Genomic DNA, 24,527 nt, shown 5'->3' with positions numbered 1-24,527 from the left:
TCTTACTTGATTGACAAGAGTCAAACAACGACTGAAAAGGGTCATGACAGTCACAGGGTAGACAAAGGGTAGTTATAGGGTAAAATAAACTGTCATTATTAGTGCTGAAAAAATGCAGTACTTTTTAAGATATGGCGCAGCTACTCTCTTAGCATTAGCATGAACACATACTAGTTGGTGTTTTGACAAAGATAGGTATGTTTTGGGATGCAAATGGTGAAAAATTGTAAGTATAGCAGTTGGAAAGATATTTTTAGCAAGTTCTACAAAGGGCAGTTCAACATTGCCTTTTTTTGTTTCTGTCCAATGTTTTCATTGTTTAGCGGAACTTCCTTTACTCAGAGTATGCTAGGGTTAGCAGGCAAGTGATTTATCAATATATGACCTTACATCATACATTTAAAGGTATACTATGCAGGCTTTTCCTAAAAAAAGAAAAGAATAAAAGTATAGACTCCCTCTCAATCATCACTTATGACTCACTAGAAATGTGTGGCGGTGTATTTATCTGCAGAGACTCTGCACTCTGCCCGTATTTTCTTATTATTTTGCTGTTTTCGGGACATTTCTGGGTGTCAGCCTTTGGGAAGTGGGTGTGTAGCCCCCAACCAATAACAGCGTGTGAGGTTGGGACTCGTAGCGTCGCTAACAGGTTACATCACTGTCTCTCTCCTCTGCTCTGCTCTGCTCTGTGTCTGTGTGTCATAGATGTTTGAAGAGCTGCAGGTCTGTGTGTCTGCTTGACCAAGGACGGGGCTGAGCTACACACACGCAGAGCAGAGAGGCCAAAGCGGACAGGATGAAGCTCTGCCATTCACACAAAATCCGGCAATGTGGCACCTTCACGCAGGGTTGTGCAAAGGTGTGGGTGTTTTCATTTGTGCTTTAGAATGTAACTGCTGTGAAAGAATTAGAAAATAAAATTTTATTTATCTATTTCACGGCTTTGTTCTTGCCAGCGTCGATCTCTTCACTCACTGTCTAACTCACACGACCATCTCTCTCTCTCTCTCTCTCTCTGTCTCTCGCTCTCTCTCTGTTTCTCACTCTAGCTGATCCGGGGAGGAGAGGCCAACTTTTAAACAAATCAACAACAAATCCTGCATTTTATACCTTTAAGAAGTAGTAGCCAAATGATTTTCAGAGGACATTTTGTGGAGCACAGAATAAAAAAAAAATAAATAAATAAAAGGAAAATAAAACAAACGAAACAAAGCATAAGCAGAAATGTGAATGTAAGGTTGAATCTTACTAGGCTGAGCAGGCTAATTAGCCCGGTAATGCTAATTGTTGCATTATCTTACAATTAGCTATGTTTTTAGCTACCTGATGGCCTTATACTATATAGTAGTAAAACAAAAAGTCCTTGCTATTCATATTTTGACCAGAGATTCAAGATCTCCATTTAGCTAACGTTCATGCTCGAACCTTTCACACGTTAGCTCCCCATATTGGCCTTTTTCAAAAAATACATCTTTACATGTCACAGCAGGAAAACCACAGATGTAAATAGTAAAAGTAATTATAGATGAATTCCTTTTAGCTGTTTTAGTTTCAGGGTCTTAGCTACTGGTAGATTTTAATAGAACAGTGTAATTTTAATTAAGAACACCTGTACTTGGTGTTTTGAGGTTTAATGTTAACCCGGTTAACCGACTCAATTATTTCTGCTTTCAGTGCTCTTGCGCTTCTAAAAAATATATGTAGACTCCAAAATCATCCACACATATTTTGTGTACAAACTATCAAGATTTACCCACAGCTGCTAATCTGTGCTCCAGTGTGGTGCTAAAGCTGTCCCAATCCAGCTCTTCAGGTTCTGGTTCTGGTCCAGGATCCACCTGGTTCCCAGTGGCCTCCTCGGAGTCATCAGAGAGGGAGTGGCAACGCTGATGGCACCTCACAGACATCATCTAGATACTTCCTCCAGTCGGTACGCTGCCTTGTTTTGCACACTTCACCTCTATGTCAATGTAGCAACTTGCCTGCCTTTGTTCTGCCAGTGCTTCCGTGCTACTGCAAAGAGGTCTTAATCACTTCTTTCTCTCTTCTTTTGCTTGGCGTACAGCTGTTCTTGTTCCAGGTGGGCTTCAGCAGGAAGAACAGGAGTAATTCACTCACGGATGGTGCTCCAGTCTGTACTCTCCCAGCAGATCGTCCCACTTGCAGCTCTGCTCACCTTTCTTCGTCTTTCTCATGCTACTTAATCTGTCAACCTCTTTCTTACTTTCTCAATCTTCTTTGTCAGCCTTTTTTCCCCTCTCTCCCTCTTGCTCTTTCTCTCCTCTCAATCAACCATTCATCTACTTTTTATTGTAGTGTGTGCTGGTATACACTACTAAAATCCAAACATTCCTCCGTACATTCTTCCAGCCTTCCCACAGCCTGCTGCTGCTAGTAAGCCAATGTAGGTAGCCAGTGCTCAGTCCACTCTTAGACTGTGATTTACCACAATGACCACCTCTCCAGTCCCCGTTCCCCGTTGTTGTCTCCTCCCCCAGAAACAGGTGCCTCTCCACAGTCTTAGGGGATCCAAGGGTGTCCCGCAGGGATGGTGGTTGGTGTAGGATATCAGGTCAGGAGAAAGCCTGTTAACATTCTGCCGTTCTGCCTCAGAAATCCAACCCTCAGCTGCATCATCAAAACCACACCACGGAAAGACAAGAAAACAAGGGCAGGATTCCAGAGTCAGAAATGCCTTTTGTGCTCTCAAGTCTACATTATAATTGACATAAGTGTCTTGTGTGTCCACGCCCACATGGTCCCCCACAATGCCACGGCATTCATCTTAGCAAGAACAACGGGGCATATTGTGCTTAAGGTTCAAGTGTGGAAGTTTTTCTTGAATGAAGCCACTGAGCCCCACAAAGACCAGACTAAGCATTTCCCTATCTAGAATTAACATCAAGCAGGGTTGCAGATGAGGTCATAATTAAGATGACTTCAATAATCCCAGGAGAAACTAGACCCTTGAAATAGAAGTAAAGTAAGAAAAATAGACTACAGATAAAGAAATTTGAGTTGAGATTTCATTGTTTTTTCTTTTGTTTTTTTTGGGGGGGGGGGGCAAATGCAGTATGTAGCCATTTAAAGTAACACAAGAGGCAATCTACAGGTGACTGTATGTACATTAAGGCGCACATATATGTACACATATATTCTTACTATCATTGTAAAAATAAGAACATTTCTGAATGGAGATATGTGAAAAGTACACTACGTTTTGTATAACTGCTCATGCCATCAAGACAAATTCCTGCATATTTATTGAACCCTAGTCTGTTACAATATGATTCAGATTGAGTGGAAATGCGACCATACATGACCTTTCTAACTTACATAAAGCTGGAATAACACTGAATCCAAAACTGCCCAAAAGTGGACACAGTTATATGAGGAAGGATAAGCACTCTGCCAATGCCACTGAGCCGTGGATGACATCCAGACACCAAAAAAACAGGATTTCTGAGAATTCAGATTGTTTTATTTTGACAATGTGGTCTGGGTTCTTGTGCAGGGAGGCAGCACAGAGAGATCTGTTCATGTAACTCCCACTTGAGCTGGAGAAGCCAGAGACATTGAGCACTCCCCAGCTGCCTCTCCAGACACCACTCATGTCCAACACCAACACTCTCATATCTCACAAGATGGCTGCCAATGAATCAGATATGCAAATAATTCCAATACATATCAGATTTTCATTATTGTGCCAACTCTAAGGCTTAAGTTTCATTCATTCATTCATTCATTCATTCATTCATCAAGAAATCTGAATTTCAGTTGATACAGAGATTATAGAGTTATCAGGTAATGTAAGGACACAGTTACTGTGGATGAAAGTGTTACAGGAAAGCCCTCTGGATACACAGATGATCTTTGACTGTGTTTGAATGCCTCTTGCCAAATGCAACCCATATTGTCAGTGTCCCAGGGTTCAAACAGATGGGTCCATGAAGTAGAAATCCTGGCATTTAATTGTCAGCTGCCTTTTAACAACCTAAAGGCAAGATGAGTGATAACACTTGAGGGAAGAGGAGGTTGCGGGTTCAGCTGCCGGATGCTTTTAACCTAAGATAGCTATCATAGAGTCTTATGAAAAACAAGACTAAAAGTCAGCAGCTACACCCGCAGATCTGTGAGGCAAGCTAACATGCTTATGATAACGATGCTATTATGCTGATGTTTAACAGGTATATTGTTTACCATGTTCACCAGCATGCTATCATTTGCAAACTATCACTTAAGCACAGATGAAGCTGATGGAAATGTCATTAGTTTGGCAGGTATTGTCATGACCCCTGCTCTGTGACACCTGCTTGCCTGTTGCGAGTATGTTCTTGTATTTTCAGCCTTTTTAGTATGAGTGATGGGTGCTTGACTGTGTTTTGGTTTTGTCTGTCTCTCTGTTCATCTCCCTTCCCATCTGTCTCTCTCTCTGCACACCTGCCCATCATCTGGAATCAGCACATCTACCTGCCATCAAGCCATCACCACTTCCCTACAAGAACGCTGCACCGACAGCCAGTCCCCGCCGGATCGTTGTGTCATTCACAGTTTGTCGAAATGCTATGCTTCTAGCGCTGATGCCAGTCAATTTGCCTGCCTGCCATGTTTGTCTGTCTGCCAGCTTGTCTTAAACCTGTTCTCCCTATCTCCAGGATTACCTGCCTGCCCGCCTCGCCTGCCTGCCAAATCTGCTCACATCCTTGGGATTCCCTCTGCCAAGCCTCCTCCTTGATTCTTTCCCCTCATCTCAGTCTGAGCACCAGCCAGCCTCCATCTCACCATCTCTGCCTGTCTCAACAATAAAAGATTTATTTTTCACCTTACCTGCTTGTCCGGTGTCTGCATTTGGCTTCAGCCTTGAAAGGTAACAGGTATTTGGTCATAAAACAAATACCTTTAGTTTGTCCAATGTATAGCACAACTGAAATTTTGAACTAATGATACACTTGATGAAAAGTCAGAGTCACCAGAGTTATTACAATTAAAGGATAAGTTCACAAAGTTCTTAAAACAACAGTCAGGTGTGAGTATGAACAGTGAAAGAGGGTTTCCTTGCTGTTCATTAAAAGATCCCGTTCAAATGTGCTTTCAGTATAAGTAATGGGGGCTAAAATCCACAGTGTATCCACACAGTCATTTTGTGCAAAAATGCATTAAAGGTTTATCTGAAATTTATATGAGGCTTCAGCAGTCTGAGTTAGTCATATCAAGTGGATATCTGCCACATTTACAGTCTTTTTAGCATCAAATTCCCTCTTTGTGTTTCTTCAGACAGAGTTTCCCTGATGAACCGTGGTGGAAGTATAGTAACAAAAAGAGGGACTTTTGCACTAAAAGGACTGTAAATGACTGTATGTTGAAAGATATCTACTTGATTTGACTCATTTGGACGCTGAAGCTTCATATTAGCGTCAGATAAACTTTTAAACACATTTTTGCACAGGAGGAGGACTTTGGATTTTGGACCCCGTCACTTATATTGTAAGTGCTTTATGAAGGGATCTTCTAATGGTCAGTATGAAACATTGTGATCCGGTCCTTAAAAAACAAAACAAAAGAAAACAAAACATGAAGATTATGAGGCAACATTGTGGAAATATAAGAAGCATCTTTTTCTCTGCGATTTGTGTGTATTACAGATGGGGGACAAATTAAAGGAGAAACTGAATAAAAGAGTGGAGAAACATATCAAATGCAGATGCTTCTGTGCACCAGGGCTCACTGAATATATAGATTTTGGACCAACGTGTAAGACAGTGCTCTTCACCACCATCTCCATAAGACCAAACGATATAATATAAACTTTCATCTTCAAATCTATTTAGTAATGTCTGTGTTTGTCTCTGATGCTATTGTTATGTCTGGCTATGTTTGTTTTTCTTCCTATCTGCTGTACTCAGGCCTCTCTTGCAAAAGAGATCTTGATCTCAATGAGATTTCCTGATTAAATAAAGGTTGCATATATAAATGAAGGAATATCTTGTGGAGGAATGGTGTTCCTCCCTCCAGCAGAGTTCCACAGACTTGGCAAGGAGCACTGAAGCTGTTCTGGAGACTTGTGGTGGCCTGACTCCATATTAAGACACTTCATGTTGGTTTTTCCTTTAATTTGTCACCCATCTGTATGTCTATGTGCACATTATGACTCTGCAAAGAAGTGGTGTGAGGGAGGCGCTAAGCTATTTTTTCCCCCTTCTCCATGCACCTCCTATGCAATTGTCTTTGTTGCCAACTGTCTACCACAAACTGCAACTGGTCCTAGTTGTTGGCACATATCATACCAAAAACCTTAACCTGCTTTTGGTACAAGAGAAAGACTAAGGGGATGAACATGGTCATTAGTATTCATCCTCTTGGGAGTGTGAACATCTGTACTAAATTGCATGCCAATCCATCCAATAAATTTTGTTACATTTACATAAATGAAATATTTGACATGCTGGTGGTGCTAAGTAATTCGGGATCAACAAAATCATTGGGATTTATAAACTGGGGACTCTGAATATATGTGCCAATTTTGATGGTAATCCATGCAATAGTTGTCAAGATATTTCACTCAAAAACAAAAATGTCAATTCCCTGTAGCACCAGACAAAAGTTCAGGGGGACTCCAAGTTCATCAGGATTGATCCCTTCATGGAAATCCATCCAAAACTTGTTGAGATAATTCAGTCCAGGTTAAAAACCGATCAACTGACATTGCTGTCCCCAGAGAAAAACGTAAAAATTTGACGTCCAACAATGCACAATCTGTGGTATGACTCACCTAAATAAGAAGTGTTCTTGCTAAAACTCAAAGTGCATAAGAGAATAAAAGGTTTGGAGAACTGAAACATCAGACATTGTCTTCAGTAACATCTTCTTACCCATGCAGTCCATCTGACAGTCTCTACTATAATTTCTCGGCCTGGACTTTCAGCCGAAAATCACCTCAAAGTTTATCTTTCTTCACCAATTTGTTCATACATTCATTTGCTTCCTTCCCCCCATGCCCTTGAATATCAAGTCAGTCTTCCATTCCCTTGCCTCTCTTCACCCTCCTCTCTCCTCCCCTCTCCACCCTCATTCATCTTTCCCTGCCAGTCTTTTGTCCCACAGTTTGCCTTGGGCCCCAGAAACTTCAGAGCCAGTCCAGACTGAAAGTTTTTCCACATGCAGAACTGGGGCATCTGGATAGCTCTGCAGGAACGCTCCACATTTATTTCCCATTAGCAGTAATTGAGGGGTAAACAGTGGACTTTTCTCAGTTTATATCCATCTGTACCAAATAGTTGGAGCTATGGTAGAAGCAAAGAAAAACCTTTTGTCTTCCCCATCTTGGAGTGGTTATCCCACATTTAGATAGTTAGATAGATAGTTACTTAGTTTTTATTGTCTGTGTTTGTGTTTGTGTTATTGCACTCTTCTCTAGATGTTTTCAATTACAGTGTGAGTGGTACTGTCACATCTTTTTCCTGATTCTGGTGATCATGGGTTTTCTGTTGATGGCACTTTAAGCCATGCTAGCAGCTTGGCTTTAGGATGGTAATGTTGGTCTATCGGTCAGTCAGTCCACATCTTTGGTCCAGACCACTACCATGAGGTTGACATTTTTGGTTTTGACAACTATCAAATACCCATTAATTTTTGTAAAGACATTCATGGTCCCCAGAGGATGAATCCTACTGACTTTGGTGATCCACTGACTTTTCCTCCAGCACCACTATGAGATTGACATTTGTGGCTTTGAGTGAAATGTCTCAACAATTTGGTGGCCCCTTAACTTTACATCTAGCGCCATCACAGGTCTATACTCTATTGTAATTCTCCTTGACCTTAGCTCAGCCTTTGACACAGTGGACCATAATGTCTTAATCAACCATCTGAAGAACTATGTTGGCATCAGTGATGTTGCTCTGGATTGGTTCATCTCCTAACTGTTGAACAGGTCCTTCTCTACAATGCTTGGAGATGCATCTTCGTCTTGTGACTCCACATCAGAAGTGATTATAATTACCCGCTTTGGCCCCAGCACTAGCAGCATTAACAATCTCTCCTCTAGCCTGGGTGCCTCATCTAATAATGTTCGAAAAGAGGCCCGCAACCTAGGGGTTATTTTTGACTCGGAGTTGTCTTTTGATGTTCAGGTGACCAAAGTGTTCCAGTCTTGCTTTGCTCAACTGAGACAGCTAACCAAGATCAGGTCGTTCCTTTCCTCTCCTGACTTAGAAAAGGTCATCCATGCTCTTATCTCTTCCAGACTTGACTACTGCAATGCACTTTATTCTGGTATCAGCAGGTGAAAACATCCAAAGACTGCAGTTGATAAAAAACACTACTGTCAGGCTTTTAACACATACCAAGGGAAGCAACCACATTACACCAATCTTTGCTGCCCTTCACTGGTTACCTGTGAGTTTTAGAAGTGATTTTAAGACTTTTACTGCCTGTTTTTAAAGCCTTGAATGGTCAGGGTCCTGCCTATATCTGTGATCTTCTAACTCCCTATGAGCCTGATCGTTGCTTGAGATCCTCCAGCAGGGCCCTTCTAATGGTTCCAAAATCTCGACTTGTCACTAGAGGTCTTTGCTGGCCCCTCAGCTGTAGAACTCCGTACCTAGAGATCTCAGGCACGCAAACTCAGTATCTTCTTTTAAATCTCTTCTCAAGACTCACTTGATCTTATGTCTTTTTATTAACTGATGGTATTTGTTGTACTATTTAAATTATTTTATCTTGTCTATATCTTATGTTTTGGATCCTATTTACTTGTATTATCTGATTTTATTGTAAAGCACTTTTGTGACTTTTTGAGAGGTGCTATATAAATGAAGTTATGATTATATATAGGTCAAAATTTTGCCACACTGTTTTGTGACCAAAACCCCCTGAGTAATGACATTCCCATCAGCATCAACTGTACTTTACCAGGACTACTACTACTGTGTTAGAGTGATAATTAGCAAATGTTAGCATGCTAACATTCTAAACTAAGGTGGTGAACATAAACATTATACCTGCAAACATAAGTGTTAGCATTGCCATTGTGAGGGTGTTGCCATAGTAGAGTTAGCATTCAGCTTAAAGCACCACTGTGCCTAAGTATAGCCTTACAGTGCTGGTAGCATGGCTATAGACTCTTAGTCTTATTATGTCATGCTAATTATAAACTTATTATTCTGGAATTATCAAATAGGAATCATAAAGACGCTTCCAGTGAATCAGACACGTACGCACCTACATAACAGCACAAAAAAATAGTAAAGCCTTCATAGCCTGTATTGGATCATTATAGCTGAATATTAATCAAAGACTGAGAATAGCAATGTGGAAAAGTTTCTTTCTCTTTTTGGAGAGGATGGTTTCTTAGAAATCAAGTACTTTTCAAGAATTTAAAAAGTACTTCAAAAGAATATCAGTCTGTTAGATCAGGTAGTTGTTCATTCAGGTTGATTAAGAAGCAGGAATTCATTGTACCCCTGATGAAAGATGTATGAGGTGTCCCTCAAGCCTCAGCAAACAATGGGATAATAAGGAGAGGGACAAACTTCCCCTGGAAAACTGGAAGGCTTCCTACAGGCAGCAGCAGCAGCAGCACTAAATAGCTCTGACAAGGGGTCACATTTCCCACTGCAGTCAAATCAGAAGGGCTCCAAGGTATGAATAATGCTGGCTGATCTGTCTCCTCTACAGATTAACTTCATTATTTATGGTTGGCTAATCTTAGTGGTGAAGAAAAGACACAGCTGGAGATATCAATAAAAAATGTTATTTTTGTCTGTAAAGGGGTGATTAAAAAAAGCGTGAGAGGTTATAGACTTAACACTTAAATAAAAGACTTAATAAAAGAGCTATCTGGAAGACTGTGGACTGTAGAGGAAAAAACAGAGTAGCGGGGATCTCGAACCAACTTGAACCCAGATTAATACATTTTGAGGCCAACTTTAGTTTAAGGTTTTCTGATTAATCCCTTAATTTACTACCGCAATGATTTGACAGACTGTGCAGATGATACCTGCTAAAGATTACAGTATTCGAAGGCACATACAGACAAAGATCAGCAGTGACACATGAGTTTGTCATATCCAGACAGCAGTAAAAAACTGTGACAACAACTGCAGTCCATCTTTTCAAGGCGGTTTACGATGTGTTCCATCAAAGTCATCTGAAGAGTCTGCTAAGGCACTCAGCAACAGTAATGACCAAATCGTGTGGGCAACCCTGGAGCTCTTTCCACAAACATTGGCAACTGCAGTGCCGCTCAACACTCTCACACTAAATTCTCTGCCTCCAGGAGAGCTTTGCTCTGAAATTGGACATCCACCCACTTTTGAAAAAAGGAGATTATCACTCAAACAGGACGATTGCTGGCATCAAAATTGAGGTTATCTTAAAGCTGCGCTATATGCAATGTGAGAGGTCACAGTGTGAAAATTGTTTGGTCTACAGAATTACAGAAATACAGTAGCATGACGTCAGTAAACTGATCACAGCTTGCCAGTGCTCACTAATCTGCTTGGTCTCTCTGTGCTATACCAAGGATTACCAAATTGATAAGCATTTTATTGAGTCTCTGAATGAAGCACTCAGTCACTGCCATTTAGAATATTCACTTATAAGTTTTAATTCTTCACTTCCAAGGGACAGTAAAATGTACACACCAAGAGACAGATTTTCATTTTGGCAAAAAGGGATCTACCTGGTTTAATTTAGTGAAGGTTCCAATGCTTTTCTCTGCTCTGAACAGAGAAATATGTTGATGAGATTGGTGTACTTTTATACAATAATTCATTCTCAAAATCCATTTGTGTTTTAATTGTAACAATAAGTTATATGGTTAGATGGCCATGTCTATTTATGGTTTTATATTAAAACATAAGCTGTTGCTATTATTATTATTATTTTTTGAGCAAGTTCATACTTGACCTTTCTAAAAAGTATGTTACAAAGAAATGTAAGGTAAAAGGTCAACTTACTACCTTTCAGACCTTTTAACCACAATTTACAGTCTCCATTCAGAAAATGGAGCTGGCTCAGGTAACAACTTAGTGACTGGAGTTCTGTTGAATGAAAGCCATGAGATGTAGTTGAAAGCTCTGAAAGCTAGTGAGTGGACCTCTCCATTGGTTCTTCTAATCTTTTAAACCAGGTCACAAATAAATAATTTTTTAAAAGGCTTAGTAGTTTCTCAAAACACCTAGTTTTCAGTAAATGTTACTTTAAGTCATAAGCAGCAGCAAGAACAGTATTTTAAGGCTACTTGGGGTCAGTGGGGAAAAAGCTGAAAACATTAACATATTATCACCTTATATGTTTATTGTAGCAAACAATCTGAGCAATATGGAGCAATGTTATCAATAGTCCAATATTTACATTTACTTTAGCTCAGTTTTGGTCTATCAGGCTGTTCAGCTAGGCACTAACTTTGTCTGCCTGTTATTTGGTGGTAGGCAGGTAGAGTACAATGGGTTTTTGAGAACTTTTTCACTAAAATAGCTGCCTGCTGCGGCGGGAAACGATTTTGATGACGGCCGTGAGAGTGAATCAAAACAGTAAAGTTGTGGGCTGTAAAACCAAAACACTGAGCTGAAAGATGTTAAGCTCTGTAGAGCTGAGGGGAACTGCAGAGTTGGGTGATAATTCTCCGTGGGTTGGTCAATACGAGCAACTCCATTCACATTACACATAGTCATTTGATTTATTGTTTATATAAAAATATTAGCGCAGCTTTAAAGGACCAGTGTGTAGGATTTAGTGACATCTAGTGGTGAGGTTGCAGATTGCAATCAACTGAATACCCCTCCCCCCTCTACCTCTCCCCTTCCAAGCCTGTGGCTACGAAAAATGCGAAAGGCCCTCTCTGGAGCCAGTGTTTGGTTTGTCCATTCTGGGCTACTGTAGAAACATGGTGGTGTAACATTGGTGGGCTCTGTGGAAGAGGACCCGCTCCCAATGTAGATATAAAGGGCTCATTCTTAGGTAACAAAAACACAATGATTCTTATTTTCAGGTGATAATACACTAATGAAAACATACTTATGAATATTATGTTCCATTTCTACCAGTAGATCCCCCTAAATCTTACACACTGTATTGTTTTGCAATTGTTCTCAAATGTCAGTGGCAGCCTGATTTGTATTTACATGTATTTATGGACTGAATACTTCTACATGAGAATGAAGGTTTGTATTTCTCACAATAACTTATTCACACACAGACTTGTGGCAATGCAAGGGGATGTGCCACTCAAACAGTCCTTCTCGCAGTAAACCAATCAGTCAAACAGTAAGCCTCAGGCCAGGAAACAGCATGGTGCCTCAAAGCACTATGACAGCATTCTCAGGAAAATACACTCTGTACATACTCTCACAATAAAACCATCAGCTGGAAAATGGTCAACACAGCAGTAAAAACCCACAAAGAGAAAGGAGGCATGAAAACAAGCTCGAACGCAGTGACTGCCATAGTGGCTGCATCTCTCTTCCCTCTGCTAGGGTATCATTATCCACTTAATTTCATCCACCCGGGGTTGGTATAATGACCACGTTCAAAATCCCTTATCGAGCAGAAATTCAGACCTAATCGCAAATCATGTGAGTTCTTAAGTATCAAGTTAGTGAAACAAAAGAGGAACAACTTTTTTTTAAAGGGGAAAAATGAAAGAGAGAAGGAGAAGCAAAGAGGGAGATGCAGCAGAGCAGAGCAGCAGACTTACAGCTCGGTATTTAGTGGCCACCTCATTCTTTTCCTTGTTAAGTTGGGTGTTCTGCTCCTCTAGCTCGCGGACTTTTGAGAGGAGTCGGTCACTCTGCTCTATGGCTCTCCTCAGCTCCTCTCTCTCCCTCATCCCTGTCTCCTGTGTGTGAATGTGCTGCTGCAATGACAGAGATCCGACCTGGAATATAAGCTCACACACATGCAGAAATTCACACACACACATACACACACTCACAGTAGAAAGCTTGATATTTCAGCTTGGCTGGCTGGCTCGCTCTTACTTTTTTTACTTCTGTCTGGAGTCTGAATTGTAGCCCCTCTCTTTCCCCTCTCTCCTCCATCCACATCTGACACACACACACCAACACTCTACTGCCTCTGTCGATGTGCTTTGTCCTCTGCGAGACATCTACATGCATGTATGAACAGACGCACATGTGCCCACATTTCCTCCCCTCTCTCCAGACTGACCTCCTGCTGGTCCTTTCTCAATAAAGCATTTTCAAACTATCTAATGTTTCTCTCTGTTGGCACTGAATTGTGGACCGATATTTGCTACCGCAGGCCAGGCACTTTAAAGACGCAACATGTGGTACTTCAACATAGATATATCAATGTAAAATTGATATATTTACAAGTAACCCTATATCTCACACTTGTTGCATTTTAGTAGTAGCAGCGCCTCTCAAAGTTGGACTCCACAATCCAACAAATCATCACACTTAAAGCTGCATACATTTTTTTGGTCACTTCAGGGTAGCACAACAAGTTGGAAACATAACACTGACATATTATCAGCCCAAAAAGTTGTTCTTTTAGCTCTAGTTTGGTCTCCTCCAACTCCTGGGGGAAATATTTGACTTTTAGCAGCTAAATGCTCCACTATGTTCACCATGCTAGTGGCTATCAGTTTAGCATACAGTGGATATATCAGAGCTTTTTTATCTAAACAGCTACTTGCTGTGGCTAGGGATGACGCTGATGAGAGCGGTGAGACTGAATAAAGTCTGTAAAACAAATAGCTGAAAAAGCTCTGTAAGGCTGAGGGAAACTGCTGAGTTATGTGTTAATTCTCTGTGGGTGTGTCACTACAAGTCATTTGTCCCATTGCTAGTATAAAAACATTGATTGTGCAGCTTTAAAGCCATGCGTTAGAATTTCAACATTTTGGCAACCCCCAGTGATAGTATCAAAAAAGACACTGTGGCTGATAGCAAATCATGCTGCTGTAAACACGGGTCATTTTATGCTTAATGAAAAAACCACTAGCTTTTCTACAATTACTGTCTGTGCCATAAAGTGACCCAGCAGATTTACCCCCCAAAAGTTGATCTAGTAACATAGATTGTAAAATGTAGCACAGAGACCTGTAAGGCCCCCATTGTCGTCAGCCAGGGTCACCTTCACTTATAGTTACGATACAAATAATTATGTAAACTAAACACAAAAAAAAAACAGTTTAAAAAAAAATCATTGTTAGTCTGATATACAGACCTGTGACAAATTAAAGGAAAAACTGGTACAGGTCTGAATGCTTAACCCTTATAGTGAGGGGATCTGGTGGCTCTGTTATGCGGTGGGGGGCATTTTGCTGGCATGGTTTGGGTCCACTTGTCCCCTTAGAGGGAATCACCTTTATCCTATGATGAAACATTTCTATCCTGATGGGAGTGGTCTCTTCCAGAATGACAATGCCCCAATTCACAGGGCACCAGGGGTCACTGAATAGTTTGATGAGTATGAAAATGATGAGAATCATATGCTATGGCCTTCACAGTCACCAGAGCTCAACCCAATTGAACACCTATGGGAGATTTTGGACTGAGGTGTTAGACAGCGCTCTCCACCACCATCATCAGAACACTAAATGAGGGAATATCTTTGGGAAGAATGGTGTTCCTCATCCTTGGCATTGATTCTACAAGTCTCTGGAAATCTTCTGAAGGGATGAACACCATTTTTCAAAAAGATTTTTTTTTTATGTAACATAACACCTCTTAAAAAGATGTAAACAGGACCAGCAATAGCTAATGAGACAATGGCAGCAAACAGACCCCTAATCTTTTTCAGTGCTTTGTTGCAGAACTCCAGGTACAGTTACTGTAATAAAAGGCCTGGGCTGTATAATCTTTTCAAATATGTTCATGGTTTATTATAACCTAAACCTTATAGTTGATACCAGATGACTGTGGTTTGCCAAATAGGACAAGACAAATAATTCAGAAACATTTCAGCAATCATGTATAGTCTGAAAGACATGTGATGTGTTTTATGAAATCAAAAGCACTCCTTGAGCAGTTAACCCCACCACTCTGGCACTTCCAGCCAGTTAAAACAAACACTATGACATTCAAATAGTCTTTCACACAGACCCGATCACTACATGGTACAGAGGCCGAAAATCAAAGGTGGAGTTCACCTGGCAGATTTTAGCTGTATTGTAAAGATGTTGTTGGTATGTGCAAAGGCTGCACTTTATTGCAGGGGAGAACTGGTCTGTGTCCTACTCCCTTTCAGCAGCACCTCACCAGTTGACCAGACCACATAGAACCAGACTCACAGGCTAAACAGAGGGCGGTCAACCCCTGACAGACTGATGTAAACACAATAATGTTCTGTACACACTGTGACATAAACCAAATCTAGAGTTTTACACAGGAATTCAGCTCATCATAAGAAAAAACTGCCCTGTCTCCCCATCATAATATCCAAGACATCTAATGGTGATTATTTGATTTGTTTCTATGGAATATAGAAATATAAAAAAATTAAACCATGCATCAAATGGGGTTTTAAATCAACTTAAACTTAGTAGTATTCAGAGTCACAGGATGATTAAGATCAACATACATCTCATTTTCAACACAGACCTAAGAGCAAGAAGCATTCATAGTCAGACCATATAACAGCATGCAAGAAACAACGCATATAAAGCCAGACAACCGACAATCAAGCAACAAGAATTAATAAAAACAATTACAAGAGTCATAAAAATATCAGATGGCCCACAACTTTTGATTCATGTTGTCTTTTCCAGCTGCAACAGACAGGTTACATTTTTTACAGAAAGCCTTGTCTGCTGTCAAGCCAAATTCCTAAGTATTCCAATAAGACAGTAAGAGTGATATGGATACCAATTAAAGTTTTAATGAGAGAGAGACACAAGTAGATGTTGAGAATACCATTTACTTGGTATTATCTGCATTTAAAACAAGTGTATGATTAAGAAGGGATATCTGAAAAGCCTCAAAGACAGACTGAAGGTGAGTAAGAACCAGAGAAAATTGTGTCATCGGCATAAACACACATTAATGTACTGATTAGGAAGAATAATGTTATTTCTATGATGTAGGTAGTAATGTCAGCAGGATCTCTGTGTTGTCTTCTTAGTCAAGGTCTTGCAATGGCCATGAACACCCAAATTTAATGCATCACACACAACAAATGACCTCAACATGAACACACTATCCAAAACAACTAATGTGTTTTGCAGAGAGCAATTTGTCAATTTTGTGTATTTACACCTCATGCCAGAGTCATCAGTCTTCTTTTATTTTCTCTCCACACCAAACAAGATTCTACAAGTCATTTTAGTTTCCTTCCCTGGAAAAACAGATGTGAGCTGATTTTCCACAGTGAGATCTGAAGAAGAAGAGTTTTAAAAGGGAAAGCTGTGCTACAGAAAGACAGGCAGAAGATACACACACACAAACACACACACACACACACACACACACACACACACAGACACATAGAAAAACCTGTTGCTGCTTGAGCGCTGTATCTTTTGGAAAAGAGCTGTCATTAGCTCAGCTCTCTGAACCCCGACAGTGAGTTTACCTCTCAAAACTGACAAACTGTACAGTTTGTCAGTGGGAAATTAGACAGGGAAATGGGGTATCATCTTTCTTAAGTGTGCGCCGGTAATTGCCATGTTGTCCAAATAAGATTTAGGACATTTGTGTGTTTTAACTGCCACGAGGATATGCCTGCTGACACACCTGAACTTCCTTTGCCTATAGTCAGTTTCAACACACAATATATTTACCTGTCAGTGCAGGATTTACCACCGCACTCAACATCAATCTGCACAGCAATGCCAAAAAAGCAGAGGAAGATAAATGTGACACATCAATGGTTCACCTTTAGCATGATCACAGGGCTCAACATCTTAAGCCGTTGCTATTGTTGAGAATGCACCAGCAAACCAAAATTAAATACTCTCTTTGTTGCAGCACAATCCTCCTTGCATGATGAATGCGAGTTACACTTTTGCAAAGTTTTCATGTTTTGACTTGAAGCTCAGAAATGTTTGTTTGATCAAACCTGTAGCACAAAACAGACACACTGCACCTTTCCTCCCAGTAAAACAAACTTTACAACTTTCCATCTAATTCATGGCCCTGTGAAAACAGTTTCTAATGACAAGTTTTTTCACATTTTTCCTAGACAATGCAACAATTTCCCAAGTAATCCCCCTCTTCCTCTGATTCCTAACATTCCTAGTCTGAGTGGAGGCAACTGGGATATTAATCCCATGATCTCTGTCCTTTTCTTTTATTTGAACAGCTGTTCACCATCTCAACTCTTATTCACACCTGCAGCAAGGTTCAGATGCCACTGGCTACAGCCTCAGATCCAGCGCACATTATCCCAGGCAACATTCGCACCACTCAAACATTTAACATTTAACAAGCCAAACTACTTTTAAACAAATAAAATGAAAACGTGATGGTAATACCACAACCTTGCAAAGTCTGGACCCTGCTTCAAAGCTCTATACCAACAAAGTGCTTGCAGACTGTAGTTTGATTTGGACATTTTTCAGAGGCAGATCTGCCATGGAGGAAGAAATCCTCTTATTGGTTTAGCTAAACCTCAGTGAAGACTCACAGAGTGAGAGATTTTCCAGTACAAGTTAGTTTACTGGCAAGCTTGGATAGCAGAGTAAGTGATGCTCAATATACTCTCACTGACCAGGAAAATAGAACAGCCTGTACAGTGTAATACAATAGCACTAAATACTGCCTTTGTCAAACTTAGAATGATCAATTGTGTGGAGTTGATAGGGGATTGGGTGGGCAATAGGATTTTCTTATGTTGAATGATTGGTTGCTCTCCAAATCAATAAACACGGAATTACAAAAAAAGTGCTATTTTGGTTGAGTTGGGTTTTGCTTGTTGGTAATTTTTAAGGCTGTGTTTATATATATATATATATATATATATATATATATATACATATATAGTGTGAGATTTAACTTTAATCTGATGACATTATTTATGTGTTTTTAGATGCTTATAGAACTGGATAGTTTCTTACAAACGTCCAAACCATAGACTGTGAAAGAAAATAATGGAATTAAGCCACCGTGACATCACCCATTGGTTTGTGGTGGACTGGTGGACTCCATGGATATAAGAAGAGAACTGGATACAGGAAGCACCGTGCTTTGAAGCCAATTCGACATAGTGGCCAAACCGTGTAATTACAACGTCACGTTATGCTTTTGGGCACAAAAAGACTTTTTCCCATAGACTTACACTGTGAAAGAGACGTCTGTAAATCAGATACATTTTTTGAGCGTCACAACCCCCGCAAAATTTTCATTTGCGGGGTATCAGAATTTGATCTGTTCAGTCCGACCATATTTCAAAAATCTAGAAGAGCCAATTAGTTTTATTCCCAATCAAATCAGCAGAAGGGCTGAACCGGAAGTTAGATTTCTTGGCCGGCAGAAGTCTCTTGTGAGCATGCACCATGGGTGCAATGAGCGCACGCAGTATGTTTTCAGGAAGTGGCTTTGTTGGCTTCAAGTGCCACTGAGCAACTTTCATTGGAATGAATGGGCCCCTGCCTCTAATGCTGTATCCAGTTCTCTTTATATATCCATGGTGGACTCCTGTTTTGAAGCCTCGAGTTTGGCATTTTGACCATCGGCATCTTGGATTTTTGGAGCGTTTGGGTTTATTTCCGTGCTGTGTGGCCCACTGAATATATGCGGTGGTGTTTTGTCCGCTGGCCCCGCCAGAGAGTTCCCGCTCGGCAACAGACTTTACATCGTCACAGATTTTTAACTCACTTTTCTCTGCTCTAGGAAAGTTTTACAAATATAAAACCTCCAAGGATTAAAAATTTATAATAGAAAGAGTCATAATTGACCTTGTTTGCAGTTTGAGGTGTCCTGTAAACAGATTTACAGACGTCTCTTTTACAATGATGGTCTATGGGGAAAATGCATTTTGGACCGCAGGGGCCCTCACTGCAATACCGCGAGAGACGACTAGAAAAAACTTGCTGCAAGACTGAGTAATGGAGCCCTATCCAGCTTTTATAATACATCCATAGTGTAGACCTGCAGACATCCGCGACCTGCAGGCAATGAGTGTTACAGCTACAATTTTAAGTTTAAGTTTCATAGTAAAGTCCATCAGCACACCCTTGTGAAACAGATGACAACCTTTGTGACAAAGCAACTATTTGCACAGCTAGTTGGTGAACAACTGTACGGCTAGCTGTAGCTGCCTAGCTAACCACTAACCAAAAAGCCAGCCAGGAAAATGCCAGTGCCATCCAGTCTTGATAGCTCTCCCTGCCAGCTTGCAACTTTCAGTCAGACAGCTAACTCTGTTGCTCACTGGACAATAAGTTATCACAGTTTTTCTACATATTTATTTGTTCCATCGACTGCTGTCTCTACAAACCATGCCTCTTTTGTTGGGCACTATATATTCCAGCAAAGAACCTTATATAAAAGTTGATAGTGCAACACAGCTAACAGCTTAATATTATATACCCCAAGAGTAGGATTATATAAAGTTGGGAGTTTACAGATGCTCAAAATGAACTCTTCTTCCATTCTTCTCTGTCATTATTATAACTTCTGCCTCTCAGCAGAACCCCATTGGTTGGACACATATTGTAAGGTTATCATTTTTGGGCTCAAAGTTCAAGAGACACCAACAGCAGCTTCAAAAAAGTATAATTCAAAGCAGCAAAAGTTATCTCCTGCAGGTGGCACAACTGTCAGAAGTTGCAGAAGTTAATATTTTCATCAGCATTTCTACATCTCCAGGTCTAAACTGCTTAAAGATGTTGCAGGTTGACCTGTGACTACTGATTCAGAGCTGAAGTCTGAAACTGCTTTAATTTCTGGTACTTCACATCAAACACTCTGTGTGTTCTTGTTTCTGTTCAGTCACTGTTCTGCATTTGTGCAGAACAACAGTGTGTGTACTGTATAACTAAAAAGTGCTTCCAGGTGAATGGACTGCAGGGTGAAGCGTGGCCTCTGGCTGAACTCTGGATCCAGGTCATGGAGGAACGCACAGCCAGCCTTTGATCACTGAAGCACCTCACAGTTCACCAACACTCATGTGGTCGACTGGCTGCAGGTCCAGTACAATAATACCAGCTCATAAATCATATCAATGACATGATTGTTGGCAGGTAATTAGACTGGAGAGATAACTGTTGACATTATGAAAGCGGTGGACGGTTTCTGTTCTCTTGAGTGCTGGTTATTGTTCCTATAGGGCTGATTGAAATACCTGACATAGTTGGACAACAGTAGACAACACTGACTGTGGTTGTGTTGAACTGGAAAGACGTAAACACGACATTATCTGGAAATCACCGGGATTCCTTTCAATCTAACACCTTTCAAATTTATTATAAGATGAAACACACACAAAAGTACAAAGTATTCTCTCTGAAAGTGTAAAAATGACCCACATGAAGTATCATCAAAGGAGAAAACCATGTAGCTTTTCATGTCTTTGTTGGCTGACCCAGCTGTGTGTATGTGTGTGTGCTGCATATGTGGATGGGTGTGAAAACACAGAGGGAGACAAGAACAAGAGATCAGACCAGACTACTGAAAGAGCCATCATGGTCTACTGTGGAGAGAAGGTAATCAATGTCAAAAAGTCATACATCTGAAATAGAGAGATAACAAGCCGACATGCACTCTACAGCAGTGAGTTAGACCTACACTGGATACTTGTCTATGAAATACAGGATACAAGTCAGTGTTAAGGAGGTTATTCTTGAACATAGTGGTTCCCAACTCTGTCAGGGGTTGTATATGTCCAAAAGATGTGAGGAGTTAAAGCAAAAAGTGATTTCCCCTTCTCAGATTGTTTCATCAGAGTTATTTGTAAAGGACTAAAGAGGTGAAATTAACCAGTATTGTACAAAACACAACAAAGATTAGCAAAATGGCCAAAATATTAGCAAATTTTAGGAAGAGGAATTGAGGTTTTTCTTGCTTCTGACTATGGTAGCCATCTGGGGACACCTTACATTCCTCTTGCCACATTAACGCTGTGCAGACAATGTGTGTTTTTATTGATCTTGTACATTGTGTTAACTGACACTAAGCATTTTAATTTTCCTTTCTGCACGACCAGAACTTGTTATGTTCACATTGAGTGGCCGTGACATGTTGCTCAGACTGAACGTAAGCACAGAACCCCCGGTCGCTTCTGTCCAGTCCAATATAGTTTATTCAAACAATTGCCTACATCTACAAAAGTAAGAGGAAAACAAAAGAAAATTATGCAGCCACAGATGATTAGAACACACAGACAATACAATCTGTCTGTTCTAATGCAAAGTTCACTTTTATATCACACAAATACATATATATATATATATATATATATATATATATATATATATATATATATATATACACACACACACACACACACACACACATATATATATATATATATATATATATATATATATTGCACAGTACTGTGTATATATATACACAGTATATATATATATACACAGTAAAGATTCTTATCCATAATGCAATACCATCAGGGAGTCATCTGATCAGACCCAAATGTATTCTGCAGCATGACAACGACCCAAAACATACAGCCAGAGTCATAAAGAACCAACTTTAGCAATAACAACAAGGAGTCCTGCAACAGATGGTATGGCCCCCACAGAGCCCTGATCTCAACATCATGGAGTCAGTCTGGGATTACATGAAGAGACAGAAGCAGCTGAGAAGCCTAAATCCACAGAAGAACTGTGGCAACTTCTCCAAGATGCAGGAACAACTGACCTGCCAAGTACCTGAAAAACTTTGCAGGTGTACTGAGGAGAACTGCTGCTGTTTTAAAGGCAAAGCTGCCAAATATTGATTTCACTTAGGTTTCCGCTGTTTACTCACAAAAAGTTATATATATAGCTGTAAGAGCATCTGAAAACAGTCCAACACAAAATTTTAAAAAATCACAACTCAAGGTTCAATCGCATCTCACATGATAACATGTGATCATACAGTATATGAGTTGAGATTGTAATCTCTGTGTCTGTTCAGGGCAGGACTTCATCTCCATCACAACTGATCAAACTCCATCAGCTGACGAAGGCTGTGAGACACAGTTGAGAGCTGCAGGAAAAGCTAGTATTACATTTCTTGTTGTTGCTGTTTTGGTCTTGTACTGTTCCAAGATTGAGAATGAACTCTCACTGTCAATCTGAAAGTGTTGGATCATCATGTGACACTAGAATCTCCAGGGAAACAAGAGATAAGGAAGCTAATTGAAATGGAAAAATAAAAACATTTCTAAAAGTCAAATTAACAAAATGTCCAAAGAAAACTTTTTAAAAGTCAGTGTGTTTACATAGCCATGGCCATATGGACAGTGGACCAAGTGACTTGCAGATATTTATTAGTCTGTAAGGTCAGTGTGTGACCCTCCTCTCAGCTATACCTCAAATCTGTCGGCAAGCAGATACAATTTACTGTTTAAGTGCTTTCACCCTGTCTGATGCTTGTCTGTGTTTGCATTCTTTTGCAATGTGTGTGTGTACGTGTGTGTGTGTGTGTGGGAGAGAGAGAGAGAGACAGAGTACCATAACATATTTGCAATCCTATAAAACTGATTTACAATAAGCTGGAAGTATAAGAATTATACTTATCCAGAAACATAGAAAACTGACAACTTTAACAGACACAGATACTGCATGTCACCAGTACACACAGTAACCACATGATCCTGTGCACTCTGACGCCCCCTATTGAATGAGGACCTCCTCTTTCTAAGAGGAGTGGGCCTTCAGTGAGGAGGAGCCCTGGTGTCTGTTACAGCAATGCAACATGCTGGAGAACAGTGACAGACAGAAGCAGACAGAAGCAGACTGGAAGCATTTGTACGGAGATGAAGAATAAAGGAAATAGGACAGAAACACAGAGAAAGAAACGAGAGAATACCACAGAGAAGAGGACAGCAGGTTTCTTACGTGTGCCAGAGGTCTGCTGTGCAGAGCGATGGTGGGTCTGTATTGGTGGAAGTCAGTCTGGATTACACACACTCTCTTCTCCATCCTCACAGCTCACAGCCGCCCATGCTGTCTTCACCCAAGTGGGCTCTGGGGAGGAAGTGAAGCATGTGCATGTGTGTGTGCTCTCTTGAAGCTGTGGGAGTGTATATGTGTGTGTTATGGAGCGAGAGAGGGAGAGGCAGAACAGATAGGGAGAGAGGTGGAGGGTGGGTAAGCGTGTGTGAAAGTGTGTTACGCCTGCTACCTGACCCTGAGAGGAGGGAGGGAGGTGACGAGCAAAAAGAAAACACGAACGAGCTTGAACAGTCCCCCCCACATCCCACACACATACACACACCACCACTGTCTGACGGCAGTGCAACAAAGCGAGACAGACTGCAAGCCTCACCTCATGTTACACACACCTCGTGTTAAAAAAGTACATTCCTGTGCAAGAAAATAACACTCCAAAGCAGGCTAATTTGCAACCACAATATGTCAAAAATGATTAATAAAAACACATGTTTATCCCAAATCAAAGAAGTCTGTTTTAAAGTATTTGCAAGAGACCAAGTCAAGTCACTTGTCTTTGTGCAAAGGTTAGAAATTTGTTTTTCTTTGACTTCTGCTGTCCTCTATTACTAGATAAAAAAGGGAAACAAAGGTTTTTGCAAATTTTGCACAAAAACAGGCCTGCCTTGTGTTTCCAATTATTAAATATCAAATGTCATGTCAGAGAAGACAAAAATTCAGTGGTTTTTCAGTGGTGTACTTTTTTCACGTGAAAGTGGTAATACTACAGTATAAAATACTCTATTACAAGTAAAAGTCCTGCATTCAAAATTTTACTTACGTAAAAGTACAGAAGTATCATCAGTAAAATGTATTTCAAAGCATTATAAAATATATTATTGTTTTTTATTACTGAGGCATTGACATGTAAGCAGAATTTTTATGTTGTAACTACCTGAAGTGGAACCATGCAGTTTTAACTGCTTTTCACATTATTGTGTGCTTTCATCTATAACAAATCATCATATTGTATCATATATGAAAAATTTTTAAGTGCAAAAAATCTAATAACTAGCTGTCAGATAAATGTAGTGATAAGGGGTGAGTGAATGAGTGGCAAAGAAAAACAGTATTTCCAGTTGAAATGTAGTGTAAAGCATAAAGTAGCAGAAAATAGAAATGTCCTTGGAAAGTACCTCAAAGTACCTCAGAGTTTAGTACAGAACTTAAGTACAGTACTCGAGTAAATGTACTTATTTTCCACCTAAAATCCATAGTTAAATAATATAATGCTGTAATGAAACTTCACAGTAGAGTCTATAGCCATGCAAGCAGATCTGTGAGGCTGTTCTTACACACTCAGAGCAAAATGCTAATGTTGCATGCTAATGCATGCTAACATGCTCACAATGACAAAGCTAACCTGCTGATGTTTAGCAGATATGCAATGTGTCCGAAATTGCACACTATACACTACATACTCAATATGTGTACTATTGTTCAACATACTTTTGTGTAAATA

The 24,527-nt window shown here is 40.2% G+C and overlaps 1 protein-coding gene across 4 annotated transcripts in view; it reads right to left on the bottom strand.

Moving 5' to 3' along the window:
• The window catches only part of LOC137172675 (putative uncharacterized protein MYH16), a 59,421-nt gene extending 36,266 nt beyond the window's left edge, over positions 1–23,155 (bottom strand). The window contains exons 1-2 of one of the 4 annotated variants that reach the window (XM_067577224.1): positions 22,973–23,155; positions 12,701–12,859 (exon numbers count right to left, since the gene is read on the bottom strand). In XM_067577224.1, coding sequence (XP_067433325.1) covers positions 12,701–12,859; positions 22,973–23,056 — 243 coding nt within the window. In that variant the 5' untranslated portion in view covers positions 23,057–23,155. Of the gene's footprint in view, positions 1–1,760; positions 2,076–12,700; positions 12,860–22,972 lie in introns of those variants that run through there. The other 3 variants (XM_067577225.1, XM_067577227.1, XM_067577226.1) reach the window with 3 other exon arrangements.
• Between the last annotated feature and the right edge of the window lie 1,372 nt (positions 23,156–24,527).

The sequence above is a fragment of the Thunnus thynnus genome, chromosome 20 (genome assembly GCF_963924715.1).
Source record: "Thunnus thynnus chromosome 20, fThuThy2.1, whole genome shotgun sequence".
NCBI classification, from domain to species: domain Eukaryota; kingdom Metazoa; phylum Chordata; class Actinopteri; order Scombriformes; family Scombridae; genus Thunnus; species Thunnus thynnus.
This window is presented reverse-complemented; position numbering and strand designations above follow the sequence as displayed.